Here is a 19,018-nt window from a genome sequence, read left to right as displayed (position 1 = left end):
AAATGAATTGGATATTATCCCTTTTATTTGAAAAAGAAAGCAGTAGTTATTCCTTGTTGTTGCAGAAGTAATGAAACATTGATAATTATGCATTATCTGTTAGATTTATTGTTATTTTTATTGCAATATAAACAGAGACAAGAGAGAACACAGTACATCACATTTGTGAATGTGTGAAGTGACTTTAACTAAAATAAAATGGGCATAAAAAGCCAATACCACAAAACTGAACTTACCTCAACACCATCAATTATTAGTGAAACCATATTGCTCATCACAAGATGCAAATTAAATCAGGAGGTCTGATCATGATTTTGAATAGTGATAACTGATGGCACCCAAATCTAATCAGTAAGTATTTGGATACCTTTAGGTTTTGATTGAACAAAAGAAATGACAGGAGTTGAACAAACTGATTAGATTTTCTTTTAGACGTGGTACTCTGTGGTGCCATCAGCACTCAGTCCCTTACTTGCAGTAGACAGATGACTTCAGTTTGTTGACTAGAATAGAAGTCGTCAAGGGAAACTTGAACTAAGTTTCATTAGGAATCTTTGGTGTCTTAAAACAACTCTTAACAATTCAATTCAAAAGAGATGGAGCTGTAGTAGTACAAGGCAGTAGAAATACATTTTGCTATGTTTGTTCCAAACATGGCCAAGTTTTTTTTAAAAATTTTTTTATTTAAAGACATTGTACTAAGCTATCTGGCTACAAGCCAACAAATCAAGCAATTACTCCATGACTTATGGTTCATGGTTCATAGGAACAGAGGCTTCTCTGACTGGCCTCACTGTGGATTCATAGCACTTTCGGGATGCGCTTGTGATCCCGTGATTAGCCGGAACGGCTCTACTTGTGGGCGTCGGGGACTGCTGGGAACTAATGGGTTAAATGACATATGGTTATGAAGCTTGGGAAGGAAGCTGTGAATAAAGTGGGGGTGACCTCTGAACAGTCTGACCCGAGTGACATTGATTAGAATTAGAATGTGAAGTGTGTACGGTGGCATGGATCGGGGTGACAGGCAGATCTAATGCATGGCTGCAGGGGAACTCGTACTGCTGGCATCAACTGAAAGAGGGGATGTGGTGGCATTATTACGATGCTAAACATTTCATCTTATCAGAGACCTTTTGTTCAGATTAAATCTTGCATTTATTAAATAAAAAAAAATAAATACAAGAGATGCACTGTTGAACCTGTGTTATTAGGAAACTCTGTTAGTGGCTCTTTACATGAAAGATCCAGGAAGGCTCGACTCCCTGCTCATATTTTTTGCTTGTTTTGGCCGATCGTTCCTAGTTAGTGCGTTGTGTTTAACCGCATCCTGTTAACAGCCAGACATAAATGGGTCAAAATTAATGGTCAGCTGTGTCTCAAGTGTCCTCGGCCTGGCGGGCCGCTTTGCGTGCTGTATTGACTTGGGTGGACTTGTGCGCATGAGGGGAAGCTAGAGGCGGATGGGGGTAGGGTGAATGGCATGCGTTGGGTTTTAGAAAAGAAGGAGGAGGGGTGTCGAGGAGACATGCTGTTCATTGGCTTCATGTTGCAAAGAAAAAAAATGCTTATGGCTTTGCTGCATGACTGGGCATTTGTGACAGCTAAAGTCCTGCCTGTCACATCTGCTGGGAGCAGTGTGCTGTCAGGCACAAGACTGGTAATCAATCACTTATGGGGTGTGGCTAAAGAAGCAGTTTCAATGAAACAAATTCAGGCTTTGGTTGAAGTTTTTCCATAAATAAATGGAAGATTTAAAAAAAAAAAAAAGCCATAACTGAATCTAGGACATTTTATTGACAGAAGTTGTAACCTGCCCATTTTCAAACTGATAAACTGAGATACGGCTTCAGGGAAATGCAGAGGGAAGTAACTACCCGACGAGGTTTTAAAGGATGTTACCTGTAGGTTAATGACTTTCTATGTTGAACTATCCTTTTAGTGGAAATGGGTTTTTGGGTCATTTTATGTAACAGATTTCTAACGGAGGTAGATTTTACGCCATTGGCTTGTTTGCTAAGAAGAAGCAATGGGCAGACTCTTACACGAGAGGCTAGAACCTGAGTAAAAGAGTTGTCACTTTTGTTTTATGTTATGTTGTGGCTATCATACTGGATCTCCTTATGACTGGCTGCAGGTCATCTTCTTTGACCTGGGAGGCGCCTTACAGCTCTAATGACTGGCCAGCCTGGCAGATTATTTAGGTCACATTTATTGGATGGAGCAGCATAACAAACCAGGGACTGTCCTGAGTAGTAAAAAAAAAAAAAAAAAGATTTTTTTGTTGTTTTGGTCTTTCCAGCATTTCTGAAATTACACTGAATTTGTTCAGGCTGTGTTTAGGAGAAGTAAAATAATCCTATTACATAACGCGCTGCTCAAAATAGCAATGACAGCAGATAAATGCAATCCTGTCAGCGAACACACAAAACTGCTAAAGGTTAAATATTACCTCAGTGTTACGGTTTGCACAGCTAGTGTAATGATTAGTCTTTCGTCTAATATGCAGTACATTGAAAAAATATGCATATACCATTACATTGTGTCAGATTTCCGACACAAAAGTTTATGAACAATATCTGCATTTTTTGTGATAGGCTACTACAATGAAAATGTATAAAGTTAAAGGAAAATAGTAAATGCTTTTTAACTGATTTTACAAATGCATGGAAAACTAATCCAGATAAAAGTGGAATGGTTTAAATTAATGACCTAGTCAAAGTCCAGATGTTGAATATTTCTATTCAAACATGAACTCATTTTCCATGCTAAACTTAAGCTATATCAGATAAAAGGATGGGCAAAACAGAAATGTTAAAACTATATTTTATTTTGCTTTGTGTACATCTGTCACATAAATTCACACACAAAAATAAAACAATGAAAAATAAATAAATCATGCCGTCATTTGCAATGAAGCATTACAAAGTCGTGGAAATTCAATAGTTTTGCAGGGGACTACAAAGATATTTTAGCTTTTAAAAATTTTCCTAACAGTTTTACACTCATATTTCTTCTGTTTTTATCTTTGGCAGTACATAAAGATCCCAGCACCGACCACTGAATCTCCAGATGGGTTCAGAGTCTTCTCATTTTACCTTTCCAGTGACAGCAAAGACAAGCCTCAGTCCAGCTTTGACTGCATTCACCAGTTTATCTCAGGGTGAGCAGCACACAGAACTTTTTCCACTGTCGACCACAAATGGAATTTAAAGTAAATGTGGTGTCAGGCTGCAACCGCGGGGCTTGACCAAACACTGGCCCTCTCTCTTCAACCTCACAACAATGGACAAAATGCCTGCCGGACCACATTCAGCTTTAATAATAACCTGAGGGCTGTCAAGCCACATCGGACCTCAAAGGTGTGACCGTTGACAACAGAGAAGCAGCATTTGTGGCTTCACAGAGTCAATGGACTTCTTCAGAGATTACATCTGCACCAGAGTTTTAGCCTCTAGAAATTAGAACCCCTTGCTGTAGAGGTCAGAAGAGGTCAATTTGCTTCATGTGGTTCATAGAACTTGTTGTGTTTCACAAGAAGTTAGTGTGCACTCAAGCAGTCCAAGAATTATGTCACTGGATTTAATTGTAAAACTAAAATACTACCAAATATATGAGCACATCATTTCTTTTGCTGCTTTAGACAAATGTAATGTTGGCTAAGCTACAGGACTCAACTTGTTTTTTTTTCTATGTACAGGGAGGGCAGGGATCACTTGGAGAGTCAGGGGAGCATTCAAGACAAGATCACTGTTTGTGCCACAGACGACTCTTACCAGACCACACGCGAGCGCATGTCACAGGTGGAGAAGGACATCTGGAGCCGCACAGCGATTGAGATCAAGCCAGGACCAAGTAAGTTTTGGAATTAAGAGTTTCAAAGTTCTCTTACATGTTCTAGTGTTACAGGGGTAGTTCAGAATTTACATTTTTTGAAGTGAGGCTATATTAAAAGGTACTAAGCAGGTAATATCTCACCAGTAGAAGATAATTGTCTTAAGGTCTTCCTTTGGACAAATTCAGAATCTCTTTAATGACTGACTTTTATGGTCTAAAGATGACTAAAAATCTCAAGACTATCATAGTAAGTTTATGTGAATGTAATTTTATCAAGATTTATAATCTTAGCATGTTTGTATTGGATGATTATTTGTCATTCTATTTAAAGACCTGGCTTCAGGTATTTAGAAGTATCCTTTTAAAGCATATTTTGGTTAATACAGATAACTTGAAACATATTACTGCTTCTAAGTCATTACTTGTCACCAATTTCCCTTGCCAGTAATATTCATTTTAAGTGACAGATATCTCGTACTTGCTCTAAGAGGTTTGTTTACAATTATTTATGCAAATGAATAATTTGCATGAAAAATCTGGCTAGATATTTGTCTGAAATCTAACCAGTCCAATTTATTCTGGCATTTTTACCATTTTCCAACTCAGATTTTTTGATTAAAAACAAAATTTGCTAAAAAGACGGAGGCCTCTCAATAATAAAGGCTTAAAATATGTAATTGCACTCATGGAAAGTTTATTGTTTTTGTTTAACATTTAAAGGTGTTGAAAAAATCTGTGTCTAGCTGTTGCATTTTGTCACATGTAAATATATTTCTAGTAGCTGAATTTACTTGATGAATGATGGGGCAAATTTCAAAAATTCCTACTAAGAATTATGCAGGAATACGGTTTCCCATTTTACTCAAACATGTCTTCTCCTGCACATCGGGAGATTCATTTAAATGGGTTATGGCTCTCAGTATGAGCCACATGGCAGGGAAGAGTGCACAGTTGTTTTGTGGTCACGTTCCGTCTTTTTATGGTACAGTAATGCTATACTTCTCAGAAAAAATGCCTATACACTAAGTCACAATTATATGCTGCAGTAAAGAAGAGAAGAAGAAAAAAAAAGTTGACCATTTAGATAATAGTGTATGATTTTAATGCTTGGAAAAGAAGACCTGGCAACTACGTTGAAGACTTTGTAAGCACCTGGTGCTAAAATAAGTTAAAAAAAAAAGAAAGAAAGAGAGAGAGAAAAAAAAACATTGAAAGCTATCCCCAGTAATATTACCACATGGCTAACAGATGCTAAGCTTATTGTTTGGCTAGTTCTCAGAAACACTTCCACAGTACGGTAAAGTTTCAAAGCAGTACAAACAATTATGACACAAAAATGCCCCTCGAGCAGTTCTAGTTTAAACTTCTGAAGGGATGTCTCTAGTTGCTGCTTGTTTGAAATGTTGCACTGCAGGTTGTTTTAGTCAGAGCTGAATAGCTCCATTACTTGGTTTAAGGTAAGTGTTAACCATGCGGTCTTTTAGAAACCTTCAATTCCGAGCAGCGCCTTGCAAAGGTATTCATACATCCTGGAGCGTTTGAGCATTTTTTGCATTGTAACCAAAAACTATAATGTTGTTTATGGGGATTTTATGAACAGAACAGCTGTACTGAATTTAAATTAAGCAGTGGATGAATTTTTAAATTTAAATAGTTGACTTAGAAGGCAAGAAAATTTTTAGTGTAAAAATTAAAAAAAATAAAGTTTCAGGAGTACAAATGCTTTTGCACGACCCTGTATATTTCCAATTGTTTGAGACAATAACACCTCCAGGATATGTAAATAACAAAGCCAAGTATCAACCAAGCTCTCTCTGTTGACACAGTGTTAGTCTTTGACCTTTAATAACCTTCAAACCAATGTATGGCTTAGGATTGTAATGAGATTACGGTCGGCAGACATCCACAAGAAGTGACCTGGATCCAGTTGAATTAGTTCTGTAACATGAAGAAAACCTTCTCTGAGTTAATTGCTTTAGTTTCCCCACCGTACCTGTTTACTTAGGAGAAGCCCATTCTACTATCTCATCATTACACTGGTGCAGCCTCTACACACATAAAAAAAAAAAAAAAGAAAATGCATGAGCTCGGCATTGAGCTCTGTGTATTAATGCATGTAAACTGCTTTTTCAGACTGGCATGTAAATTCAGTCTTATCTGTTGCACCTGCATAAAGCTGATTCCATTAAAACAGAAGAGATAAAATGACAAAAATGTATTGTCTGCCTGTCATGTGTGGGCTTGACTTATACAATTGGGGCATAATTTGTATATCTACCCTCAGGACAGGATTGGGAATGATAAGACAGCCTTGTTTTCTCAGGATACTTTCACTGCCTGCGTCCTGTTATCAAATGAGTTGAAAGCATGTTCCTCTTTAGTTGAGCGCAGTATTTAGCCAAATCAAACAACTTGAGATTATTGGTGTAATACCCACTACCTCTAATTAACTTGATCTCTTTAAAAACTCTTTATCTACTTTATTAATAGGTAAGTGTGTGAAGGTGCAAAGGAAACAGGGCCTAGCCTCCAGCTCTGACAGCGGTAACAAGCACTCCCCCAGCAACAAGAGGCCCCTGCTCCCCAGCCCGGTGGCACATCGGCCCTTAAGGGATCGCATCATTCATCTCCTGGCCCTAAAGCCCTACAGGAAGCCTGACATGCTACTATGGCTAGAGAGGGAGAGGGCCAGCCCAAAGGACAAGGCTGATCTGACCTATGTACTAGAGGAGGTAGGAGACTGGTGGATTAATATATTGCAATTAGAAATAAAAAATAAAATAAAATATCTTAGACAATGAGTAAATCTAACTGCCTTTGGGATCTGGTATAACACTGAAAAATTAAACATTATATATAAGAATTGTATAAATCTACCCATGCCTGGTCATCAATTGTGCAAATAAAAATAATCCGATACCATTAGGTCTATGTCAGGCATATTTCCTGTGTTCACATTGTTTGAGGGTCCCAATGCAATCATCAGTTGGAGACTGTGCAGGCAGTGGCAACAGTAATTAGGGTTGTGCTTTAATTATCTTTTAATTATCTTTTAATGAGAAGATAGTGTTTTTGACAGAAGGGTTGGGATGACACAGGCTGGGATCCAAGTCATCGCAGAAACTGTTGGTTGCTTTGGGTATGTTTGTGTTAGAGGGGTTAGTTTGTATACAAGTGATAAAAATAGTGCAACAGTGCTGTGTCAGAGGTTACAAGTACAGCTAGACTTGTTTCCTTTTACACTACTTTCTGTCCTATAACAGGAATGTTGGTTTTCCAGGTTGGTAAGCTGAATTCTAAGGATAGCAGCTATTCTCTGAAGGATGAGCTGTACAAACTTGTCCAAAGAGACTGGCCTGGATATCTGGAAGAGGAAAAGCAACTTATCCACAGGCTTCTCATCAGGTGGGAATTCATTTAGGCCAAATATGAAAATTTAGCAAAAGACAAGACGATATTTAAATGTTATTATTATTATTATTATTATTATTATTATTATTATTATTATTATTCATTGTTACAGTGTTTGTAAATATTTTCACTTTTTATACTTTGCACATAAATTGCAAACTGTTTAGCTTAGCATAAAGGTGTGAGACGGTGTTCAACAGCAAATATGGCTTTACTTTTAATGCACTACAAAACTTGTTTAGCCTCTTGTGTAGATCAAGCAGAAACAGTCTAATATGGTCATTGCTTATTGAGCTATTGTGCCGAGCACTATTGGTGTCAGTCTGCTTTGATATTTGTTTTTCTAATGCTGCTTCTAAATGACAACTCCTTTGCTCAGAAGAATCTTTTAATCGAGACATCAAAGCAATGGAAAATTTTTCATGCTCTGTGCTGCCAAGTGGCAAGACTTGCGAGGCTAAGCAGTTAAGGAGTGATCTTTAAGTGCCTGCCAGAAAACATGGAAGCCATGTGCTCCAGTGCCATTTTGGAAAAAGCACAACTCCCACTAGAATCTTGCAGCACTCCTGCTGAGTGTAAAAGCTTTGCAGTTGTATTCATTCGAATATTTTGCCAACAACAATAAAGCTGTGGTTTGAATAAACCTGGGAGCATCTTCTCTGCAGTCAGTTTATCTGATAAGTTACTTGTTCAAAGCATTCTAAGAACTGTTGGTTATTGCTACTTAGTGGCTAGGAGCTCCACTATTACTGTCACTATTAATAAGAGGGCAAGAATTCACTGCAGCAAGTGACTTTTGGTAATGGCATCTGTTCAAGGAAGGAGCTGAAGGAAGCAGATTACCAGGAAAAAAAAAAGGCTTTGGCCAAAAAGAGGTTAAATATGCAGCTATTGTTTCTCATACGAGTCTGTGTTTAGTCTCTGTGGACAGCTCCTGTGTGTTATTTTACAAAATCACAGTTCCATAACTTCTGTAATTATTTCTTCTGTGGAAAGACTTCCACATCTATCTTTTCCTAGCTGTAATTGCTCATCCCATTGCACAAAAATCTACAATTCTGTGTTCTTCCTGTTTCGCTTTATGGGCCATTTACCTTAAAGTTAGTCTAAGTAAAGGTACTGTGTTCTAAATGTCTTCACAGAAAACTTCAGCCACTGCACAACAACCAATCGAGGAGTCCCCAGTCCATCCATTCATTGCACAAAACTCTTGGGGATTCTCCCTTACGGCTCAGTCCTGCCAAAAATATCTCAGTGGTAAATATTCATGTTGCAAGATTTGTCTTGTTTTTATTTCCTAATTTTCTTATGACTAAAAATGAGGCATTACCCTCTTAATTCAATGTACAAACAAAATGCATTAGCAAAACTAACTCAAATAGCTCTTACTGGAATCATACGTACAATAGGAAATAAAATTACATGGTTAGTTATTTCCCAGAACCAGGAAATGAATAGATAAGTGATGTTATGTTCTGTTTTATGGAAATGTCTGGATACACAACTAGTCTTCATAGACAAAGAGAAGTATATATTTTAAATCTATAAAACTTTGCATCCATTGCAGGACCAAAGATAAAAGGTGACAAGAGTTTTCATCTCCTCTCTGTTTTGATTTAAATTTTTTGTGTCTCAACAATGATAAAGTTAAAAAAAAAAAAAACAACAAAAAAATTCCAGAAGTAGTTCAAATTCTTTAAACCTGTTTTTGTTTATTTAGTCATATTCACTTATTTGCATATTATTTGTACAGTGGATTTATGTCCTAAAAACTGCTTAATAAATAGGTTTCTAATTGGAATATCAAAACAATCTATAAAAATAATAATATTGGTCACTTAGAGAATATGATTAAAAATTAAACAACCAATATGCCTCAGATATTGATTGTCTTGGACATCCAGACATCAAAGTCAATCATGTAAATTGAATTTACCTCTTCTTATTTGACATGGACTTTTCTCATCGTTTTTTTCTGTATTCGGTATTTCTTCTAAGCTCACTGTTACTATTTTTGAATGGTATGTTCATTCCCCAAAGTGAATTCAACACTATCTGAAGAATTACTAATTTATCCACAATACTGTAAAAACCCTCTTCGAAATTTTCTAGTAATATTTAATTTGTTTTCTTTCCCCTTTGTTCTAGAAACGGTCACTGGTTTTGGACGCTTCCAGCATCCAAACCCCCAAAAAACAAAGGCTATCGGAACACTGTCTGCCCTTGCAGTCGCCATCTCATGCAGACTGTGGCACCAATGGGGCTCGTAACTCCTCCAGTCATGGAAACTCTTGTGCGGCGACAAAAACAGAGTTCGACATAACCAATAATCATCTTCAGGGAAACCCAGTCGGTTTGTACTCGCCACACAAGCTCAGCATGCCGTGTGCTATTTCCAAACTAGAGAAGACGGAACCGGCTCCCACTTTACCCAGTCCCAAGCCTCGACACAATGGCACCTCTATATGCACTGAACAGCAGCTCGCCAATGGCCAGCACAAAAAGAAAAGGTCCAAGAAACACAAAGACAAGGAGCGAGATCGCTTAAAGCCAAACTGGATTGAGACTAGTCCAGACATGAAGCAGAACCAAGAAAATGTTAAAGGTGAATGCCAAAGTTTTATCAGGTCATAATTTGTTCTGTTCTGCTGTTAAGATACAGTAAGGACAAGGTTGCGCAAGAAGGCCGTTTAAAGAAACAATAAACTTTCCAAGATTTGAGTTACAAGATTTTTTTTTTTTTTGTAGAATTAATAGAGGAGCATTTAATAGAATTTGATCTAAGACAGCAGTAAGAACAGTGACTCTGTTGTCTGTTGATGATTGACTGTGTAACAGCTGGGTGACCTATGGCCGAGCTAGTCAGCAGGCAGATTTACCTCCTGCTTTGCTCTGTTGACGTAACTGCTCGCCTTGGATCGGATCAGTTATCAGACACCATTAAATAATTTATCTCGATATGACAGACTTGTTGCCAGATTATATACTGAAATTAATCTTTCTCATGAATGTGTCTTTTAAACAGCTACAGACCACGAGCGAGACAAAACACCTGTCAACCGAGCCTCAACTGAAGAACTGCCCGACTATTTCATGTAAGGTTTTTAAAAAATTTTATATTAACCTTTTTATAATGAGTAAAACATAGCCAACTTTCTTTACAAGAGTTGTCGATTCAACATTTTACAGCGTAGTTTTGAATTTCTGCCTTAACCTACTGCTCAAAGGAAAAACCAAAGTTTCCCTTAACAGTACGGTTCTGCTTCAACTCATTCAGATAAACAGAGGAAGATTATATAAATACGGTGTCACAAAGCTTCACTGAAAATAACTCACAAAAACAAAAGATCTTATGTCCTACATTTATACATCTGCTCAACACACCATGCTCTGATCTAGTTCTTGCAGAGCCATCTAGTGGGCGGATTTGGTACATACTCGGTTTCCAGAGATTAAGACGTGTTTCCATTTGCTTTTCAGAAAATACAGCACTGTAACAACACTGGAGCAGCGGCAACTGTACCACAACGACTTTTGTGCCGAGTACGATGAATATAGAGCTCTTCATGACAGAATTGGGGCCATCACGGAGATGTTTGTTCAGTTGGGCTCAAAGATCAACACTCTCACACCGGGAACACAAGAATACAAGGTACTTTTTGTAATGGGAGCCTGCTGGAATTGCTTCATTTAGGGAAATACCAAAGAGAAAGTGCAGCATGTACAGGGCAGTAACCACTCTCTTTTTGTATTTTTTCAGCTTATGGAGGACCAAATACTACAAAAATATCGAAAATATAAGAAAGTAAGATATTTTTCAAATGTTTATTAGCTTAATCACTTATTTTGCAATGTCCTGACTTTGATGAATGCCATATTTGTCATACTTGCATAGGTAAATTTAACAAAAACAAAAATTCTTACAATGATTAAGAACTTTTTTGTGGATTTAATGGGAAACATCCATCAATAAAAGTTTAACACAAACTCTTTTCCCTTTCTGTTTTGTTTTATTTTTTTGTAGAAGTTTCCTGGATACCGGGAAGAAAAGAAACGGTGCGAGTACCTCCACAAAAAATTGTCGCATATCAAAGGCCTGATCGCCGAATATGACCGGACACAGGGATTAGTTTCCTAGTGACTGCACACTACCCACACTTGGTTGCAACAAAAGTGGACCAAAAGACTCAAGGTGGACCCAAAGACTGCCCAGCCAGGTCCCAGAGATGCTGAGACACTTTACTTTCCTCCACAATGTCAGTGGAATGGAGGGTGTAAGGTGCTCTGTCAAAAGTGGGCCGTGACCGCCTACTCGTGATCAGATGTTACCCTTTAAAGCTCTGTTTTTTCAGCTCTATTTATGGCTGGAAGAGCTGGTTTCAGTTCTGCTGTAAAACACGACAAGTAAAAAGGAGAGGCCAACAGATGTGATCCTTCCTACCTAACTAACATAATTTGTAATTATATTTTTAAACTGGTTGAAACTTTAAAGTGTCGATTTGTAAGTAACTAAGTGATGGTACAATCAAACTTAGGGGTATAAAGAAAAATTCCACTGAGGTGTTTATATTTAAATACAAAAATTGTTTGTGGATTTTAAGATAGAAAATATATTTAGGATTATAAATTATTAATTTAGTACAATAATAAGAAACATGCTGGCAGCAATTACATCGTGCTAGTTATAAGTGCACTGTAAGGCTTTTTAAATTGGATTAAAATGGCAAAATAAACATTTGTAGAACTCAGCTTGATTAAAATTTGTCATTCATCCAAAAACCTGCAGAACTGAGACCTGATCTAATATTGATCACTAAAGTAGGATATACGGAGTGGCTGCAGAGCCAAAGGTTGAAACGTGTCTATGAACTACAATCAAAATGAATTTTATGCCTGCTAATGTTCCGTCTCATTTCTCAGAAATGCCAAAAAATACTCATAGCGGGGAATTATTGAAAACGTTAACTTTGTCTTGGTAACGAATGAAGCTTTTGCCATGAAATTCGCCTGGACTTCAGTAATGACCCACATACAAAGAATGGAAGACAAATAAGTCCTTAAATTATATGTAATAAAGCAGAATAGCACTTCCATTTGTTATATGAAGTCTAATTGTCTCGGTATGAAAAACAAATGTTCCACATAATGATTTTACCACCTTGAAACTTCACTGTTTGTTTGCTGTTTTTTAAGGTGATTGCAGTACAATTTCTCCTCCAAACTTGGTGTAATGACATTCAAAGAGTGAAGCTTTGGTCTCATCTCCCCCAAATTCTCCTTGTGTTGTGTTTGGTCTGTCCAAATGTACTGCAGCAAGTTTAAAAGGTCTTAAAAGTGTGTTTTTCAGCAATGGAGTTTTGTGCAGTAATTCTTATAGAAGTCAGGGCAGATAAGTGCATTACTTACCGTTTCCATGGAAAACTGTTCCTTATGGCCTTTGGACAATTCTCCTGATTGTTGATTTACTCTTGGTAATCTTAAAGAGAGCACGTGGGTATGGTGGGCTTATGGTTAAATGTTATTTCTGCCTCTAGATTATGGCCCAAATGGTGCCCACTGTGGCATTCAGAAGTATACAAATGTCTGTAACCGCTGTCATCAATATGTTTTGCAATAGTTTTTACCCATCATAGCATGCTTCTTGGTAATGAAAAACATTTTAGCAGGGCCAATGTCAGGATTATGGTATTAGTGATATTTCCACTGATAAAGCAGTATTTTTCTCTGCTTTTCATGCATTTATGTACTTAATTTTCTTCAAGTGATATTTTTAATGTCATTCCATTTCACATAACTTATTCAGGGACTTGCATAATTCATTTCTTTGTATGTGTGGGTCACTTGGGTGGAGACGAACATATGGCGTAACTCATGGTTCATGTCAAAAAGCAGATTAAAGCTATGTTGATGAAGATCATATTGGTTCCACAATAATAGTTCCACTGTATATTTGCTGGATTTCACATAGTACTGTGCACTTTTAGAGTCAGTTTCACAAATGTAGCCTATAGTGCCATGAACTGCCTTTTAATATGAAATGATTACCAACATACTCGTCTCTCAAGTCTTCTGACCACAGCTTTACTTCTATAGAAATAATGCTGTTCACACTGTAGATGGATGATCGTTTTATTGTGTAATTTTACTGCTGTTAAAGCCCTGACTTAAGTTTAATAGAAGGTTTGGCTAAAAACAATGCATTGTTATATTCTATGAGTGTTACATTAAGGTGTTATTCAGACAAATGTGACTAAAGTGTGTAATTTAAGGATTTGCAAGAGATTGGTCCTGTGGGTTTTTTATGCCCAAATTGCTTGGTTTAAGTTGGTTGTAAGGACTAGCGAGAACACAAAACGGATCCACATAAAGATTTTAGACCATCTGATATAAATCAGTGTGCATCTAATCGGTCACAACCTGTACTTTTAATTTTACCTGAATAAGCCCTGGTTCTGATGTAGAAACTGGAATATTTGTAGTTTTCTCTAAGCATTTGCATCATAGTAGCCGTACTCACACCTATTGTCTTAAAAATGACTTGTAATGGATGAATGAAGTTAACACTCTCCTTGACATGCACTGTATGTCAGACATTTCCAACTCTCCTAGTTGCCCATGTTGCCAAATGCTCCTGGTTTATCCTGCAAAAATCAGTGTTCTCAAATCATTTCTATGAATGGCTTTTAGTCCAATTGTACTTTTGGTTACTGGTTATTTGTTGTGTTGAAGTTGTCTGATTTCTGTTTGTGCCATGTGCTTGTATCTTAATTTTTTTTCTTCCATCATTTGTTGTCTTCTTGTCTGTGCGATAATCACAAACTGTACAGGAGTTCCTACTACCATCCAGCTCTGTCAAGAGATTCAAAAACACAGAATACCTGCAGGAATCTATGTAATTTGCTCCTGATGATTTCTTTGTGCAGCAACTCTATTGCCAAAAGTTTAGTTTAGATGTTTTAATTTTTCAGTCAAACAGACATTTTTAAATGTGGTACTCTGATGCGCTTAAAGGATTCGAGTAAAAATAGTTATTCTGTTTGAGCACATATGAAATAACAAAAAAAAAAGTATTGGCACTGATGACTGGAGGAAAAACTGTAATCCCATAAAGTGTAAACCAGCTTCAAATGCTGAAAATCATAAAAAAATAAACAGGTATATAAAAAATGCATAAGCACAATTTAAGAGCATATCCAAAATTTATTGGGATTTGGCAGTGTTCTACTTAAAGGTTGAGATTTGAACATGGTTAGAGCAACAATGAGACTCTTCAAACCATAGTTTGCTGAAAGCAATACATTTTAAAACAATTTTCTTTCAGAAGCTAACAAATATGTACCTCTAACATAGTACAAGTAATATTACACGAGGGAAAAAAAAAACTGTAAACCTGTGACAGTATCACCAGGACATGTGTACCATTTGTGAAAAAAAAAAAAAAATTCTATGTATCTTTTTCTTATTTACCTGTTGCAGGAGCTAACTACTGAAGGTGCCTTTTCACTCAGAGAGCAGGCAGATTCATCATACAGTTATTGTCCTATGGGGGAAAGAAAAACTGCCAGCAGTAATTTCAAATCTTTAGCTTGACACTGTTGCCACTTTTTAAAAGTGCTTTGTTCCATTTTTACATAATCTCAAAAGATGCCTCTTTAAATGCACAAACGCATATTTAATACATTAGATCAAAGTTATCCAGTAATACAGACTTGGTCTTATGGATTAAAGACATATTTGAATATCAACTCAAAGTCAGGTCTGCTTAAATGTGCTTTGAAGCAACAGTCTAAGTTTCAGTTTAATTTAATCTTCATCTGCTTCCACATTTTTTCCATTAAGGTGTGTTTTAATAGATTGCTGGTACTGGAAACAATAACACACCAGTGGAAATGTGAAACAAAACCTTTTGTCAGCTATATATTATTGCATTTTATTTGCTTGGAACAAATTTATTTATTGCTTTTAATGTCTGTACATTTTTTGAGGGACTATTTTTGTGCATCGCTCATTCGTTCTTTGCACAGCCAAACTAAACCATTGTGAAAGAGACAATGGGATATACTGTATTTTTGCAATATCTGGATGAATACAACATCTCTTGAGAATAATCTTTTACAAAAACAAATGTATTGTCGTCTGAGTGAAACTGAAAATAAAAAGCTCTTCAATTGTACAATTTGTCATTTGTCCTAAAGAGGGCAGTGTAACTACTTCTGAAAGGATTAAACACAAGACAAACATGTTGCATGGAGCAAACTCTTCTTGAACAGATAAAATGGCCATGATTAGTTTTTCCTCTTCATCCTGTATCGCTTTTCTTCGAGTTAACCTCATCAACAGTATTTATTGTTGAACTCCAGCAGATTGTTTCAGTAGCACATTAAAATCTAAGTGTTTTCCCTCATTTGGCAGAGAAGCCGCTAACACTCTTCAGTCATATCAGATTAGCAGCATTTTATCACAAAACAATAAGCACAGCAGAAGCAGTGGCCTGAACAATAACACCCAATTTGTACTCCCATTATGTACCCACTCATTATTTCATCTCCTCCTTCTTCCCTTTCGTACCGGCAAACAAACTATTCCAATCAACACTTGGACAATAGTTCACTTCTCTCAGAAGGTAAACATTCCTGATCAAATGCGAAGATGAATTAGCTCATCATCCCTTTTCCTTAAATTTTAAAGCATCTTTTAAAAAGTTTACGTAATTCAAAAATGTCTGCAACTCTGGTAGTGATCTCTAGTGGTGGATCTTTGAGGAAAAAAAGTTTATGACCTCTGATCAAATCAAATAACTGAGTAATATTCTGCTGGTTAATATTTTCTCACTATGCACCAATTTTTAATCACAGGCCATCAATTCGGGTACAAATTGTTACCTGGTCTGGACAAAACATCTTGCATAGTTAGGTGATGTATAAAACCCAATATAGTTCAAAAGTATGAAATAGTCAAAAGGCCACATGACCAGTAATCTTCAAACAATTCCACAAATAAAAATATTAAACATTTTTGAAAGCAGATGAACAGCCCTGCAATGTAAACAATTGTTGTTTCATATTACTTGGGAGACTATCAGGTGTGAAACTGCTGGTAGTGTAGAAAACAGGAATGCAACAAAGTCAAGTGCTGTTAATTATATTTAGAGATGCACCAGTTAGTCGGTCAGAAAAATAAAATTGTCCCTTGACTGTCGGTCAAACCTGAACTTTTTTTACTGGTCATTAAATGCATCACAAATAAGCATTCACTAAATTTTAATCTGTAAGCAATCAACCAGTAGAAGGTACTTTGTACTTCCTACATATTAAATCACACATAGGTTAGGGACATGATTTGATATGTTAAAGAATTATCCTGCAATTCCTTAATTCACCTTCTTTGAAATGAACAAAAAGTCTCCATTGGAAGGTTAGACTTCAGAAAAAAGTTAAAGTTGCTATCTGACATGAAATGCTCGATTGATGCATCTCTAATTATATTATTGCCAGGAAGCCTTACAGTAAATCCAGATTCTGCTACAAAACCACTCAACACAATTATCATTGAAATGTATTATCTTGCCTGTTATTGCTAGCTTGTGTCATTTAAAATTAAATCGTCGATCTGTTTTAACCTTTGGTCAAACTCCACCCTCCTTATCAGGGTTTGATCCTCAAAGTGGGTTGTGCGAGGGTTAAAATGCCAATCAGGGAAGATATCAGCCCACAAAATCCAACAACTCCTGCACTTGACTTGTAAATGCCCAGCCTATCCAAAGGAATGAAGAGATCGCAGATGTTTTTCACAGTGTCCAAGGCAACAGTCGGTTCTGATCTCAGAGTCTCCAGAAGAAGGAACATAAGGGCATCCAGCTCAGGAATAACAGCGTCCGCTACTTCAGGACAGTCACTGAGATGCTGGTTCATTCTGCTTTGGAAGCGGTTATCTCTCCCTTTCTTTTGCATCAACTGGAGAATTACATACAGGTCTCGGGTCAGACTCATCACTAATGAGAAGAGGTAGTAGCGAGAGGCATTTATGCTCCAGCGTTCCTTGTCGATGCTGCGAATGAGGCCCACATTTCTGGCCCACACTGCATTATCACAGATAAAGTAGAGGGCCCGGTTGATGTTGGCCACTGTGAGGCACAGGCCCAGCACGCGGTCAGAGAGCTGCATGGTTTGTTTAGCAGCCACAATGGAATTGGCTGCATTTCCTAGCCTGAGCACTGACAAAGGAGGCAGAAATGAAAGCAGGAATGAGTTCAAGAGAAACATGAAGTGAACATTCTGCTATAAGCAGTCCACAAGCATCCAACGGGTTACCACACAGCTACACAAACTACATAAGTTTAGCATGTTAGCAACTCTGTAGTACAAAGGTCAAGGTCGACATTCATGTCTACTTTACAGCACTTTTGAAGCAAAGCTTTCCTGCTTTCAGAACCTCTTGGGGATCTTGTTCCAAATGAATGTTAAACCAAAATGTTTTACTAAGAAATTATGAGAAAATTAGTAAGTCAGGTTGCCAAATAAGCAGAGAGTTGTGGTGGCAGCTAAGATGCAAAGGAGATAATTAAGCAGTGCATCAATAGTGCACCCCTTTGAGGCCCAGCTTTGGGCTTAGTAAGGCTCCACAAGAACAGAAACGGGAAATGCTATATCTTTAACGCCTGACCTCGCTTCCAGGCATTCCCAAGTCAAACCAAGTCTCTTGAATTTTTTACACATTCATGAGGGAACTGGGACATTATATATTAAAGCCTTAAAAATCTCAGTTCACCGCTTGTATTTTTTATAAGTATTTTACCAGGCTTTAAAATCCCTAAAGTCAAACAGGTCATGTTAAGTATTTAAAATTCCAAAAAGCACAAAGGAAGAATGCTTGATTTTTCACAATGCTCATAATACTCATAATTATGAAAATGTCTTGAATTTAAAATTTCCAAATATGTAAAACTTTGAGCAAAACACTAATTACTGTTTGTCATAAGGACATGAGTGACACATTCAAAAGGGGCACCATAGACAAGGACAATTTGTTTTCATAAATTAAATTAAATAATAAAAGTTGAAAGTTGACTAATGATATTTCTAAACAATCAATGTTGTATTGCTTTTTTACAATTATACTCACGTTTTCGTCCAGCACTCATATTATTTTCCAAACTTTTAAGTCTGGCCACCAGGTCCTTTCTATCAGGCTTGTTTCGTAGTAAATATATTGACAGTGCACAGGCATACTGGGTAGCTCTGAAAGCCAAAACAACACAGGGAAAGTTATCAAATTTATTACTTAAGCAATGTCAGCAATTTGGCAGATTTATTATTATGTTTTTCAGAAATACGCCTGGCCAACTTTATAAATGGAAAGCGCACCTGAATATACGATCTCTCCCTTGGCTTTGACTTGCGAATTTCACAACGGCGTCCATTATTATTAACACATCAGGACGGGCTGTTCTGCTCAACAGCGAAGTTTCCTCCTCGTGTACCCGCTGTCAGGAGCTTCTTGTTGATGCCGGTATAGTTCTCTTCCTTTCTTGACTTTAGTACATTGTCAGCACTAGCTCCTCATATTTGTTGCCCCTTTAAAAAGATATAATACTTAGAAATGTAAAACTTTCACCGTGTGTCTCGTTTCGCTAAAGCTCAGCTGATTTACAACACCTGCGGAACTAAACACTGTTGTTTCACCACAAGCCTTTACGGCAGCGGAATGAACGTCGAACAGATTTCCGAGACGGACCTTTTTTTTTTTTTTTTTTTTTTTTTTGCTCAGTTGT

The 19,018-nt window shown here is 37.1% G+C and overlaps 2 protein-coding genes across 2 annotated transcripts in view; one reads left to right on the top strand and one right to left on the bottom strand.

Moving 5' to 3' along the window:
* LOC103466632 (RNA polymerase II elongation factor ELL2) overlaps positions 1 to 15,424 on the top strand; it is a 27,779-nt gene extending 12,355 nt beyond the window's left edge. Inside the window, exons 3-12 of the mRNA XM_008412350.3 lie at positions 3,036 to 3,163; positions 3,701 to 3,855; positions 6,328 to 6,569; positions 7,118 to 7,242; positions 8,391 to 8,505; positions 9,397 to 9,853; positions 10,274 to 10,343; positions 10,729 to 10,900; positions 11,009 to 11,053; positions 11,273 to 15,424. Of these exons, the coding sequence (XP_008410572.1) occupies positions 3,036 to 3,163; positions 3,701 to 3,855; positions 6,328 to 6,569; positions 7,118 to 7,242; positions 8,391 to 8,505; positions 9,397 to 9,853; positions 10,274 to 10,343; positions 10,729 to 10,900; positions 11,009 to 11,053; positions 11,273 to 11,386 (1,623 nt within the window). The 3' untranslated portion in view covers positions 11,387 to 15,424. The remainder of the gene's footprint in view (positions 1 to 3,035; positions 3,164 to 3,700; positions 3,856 to 6,327; positions 6,570 to 7,117; positions 7,243 to 8,390; positions 8,506 to 9,396; positions 9,854 to 10,273; positions 10,344 to 10,728; positions 10,901 to 11,008; positions 11,054 to 11,272) is intronic.
* On the bottom strand, positions 14,429 to 19,018 carry pex11a (peroxisomal biogenesis factor 11 alpha). Its single transcript, XM_008412352.3, has 3 exons — positions 18,612 to 19,018; positions 18,370 to 18,485; positions 14,429 to 17,461 (listed from the first exon to the last, which is right to left on the bottom strand). The coding sequence occupies exons 1-3, from the start codon at positions 18,665 to 18,667 to the stop codon at positions 16,893 to 16,895; spliced, it is 741 nt and encodes a 246-aa protein (XP_008410574.1). The 5' UTR covers positions 18,668 to 19,018; the 3' UTR covers positions 14,429 to 16,892.

The sequence above is a fragment of the Poecilia reticulata genome, chromosome 6, assembly GCF_904066995.2.
Source record: "Poecilia reticulata chromosome 6, P_reticulata-male-v2, whole genome shotgun sequence".
NCBI lineage: Eukaryota > Metazoa > Chordata > Actinopteri > Cyprinodontiformes > Poeciliidae > Poecilia > Poecilia reticulata.
Note: the sequence above shows the minus strand (reverse complement) of the source record. Positions and strands in the feature narration are given on the sequence as shown.

Coding starts and splice junctions, on each gene's coding strand:
- pex11a (XM_008412352.3), bottom strand. CDS start 18,667: ATGGACGCCGTTGTGAAATTCGCAAGTCAAAGCCAAGGGAGAGATCGT. Junction 18,486..18,611: donor GGGAGAGATCGTATATTCAG/GTGCGCTTTCCA, acceptor TTTGGCTTTCAG/AGCTACCCAGTATGCCTGTG. Junction 17,462..18,369: donor TATGAGTGCTGGACGAAAAC/GTGAGTATAATT, acceptor CTCCTTTGTCAG/TGCTCAGGCTAGGAAATGCA.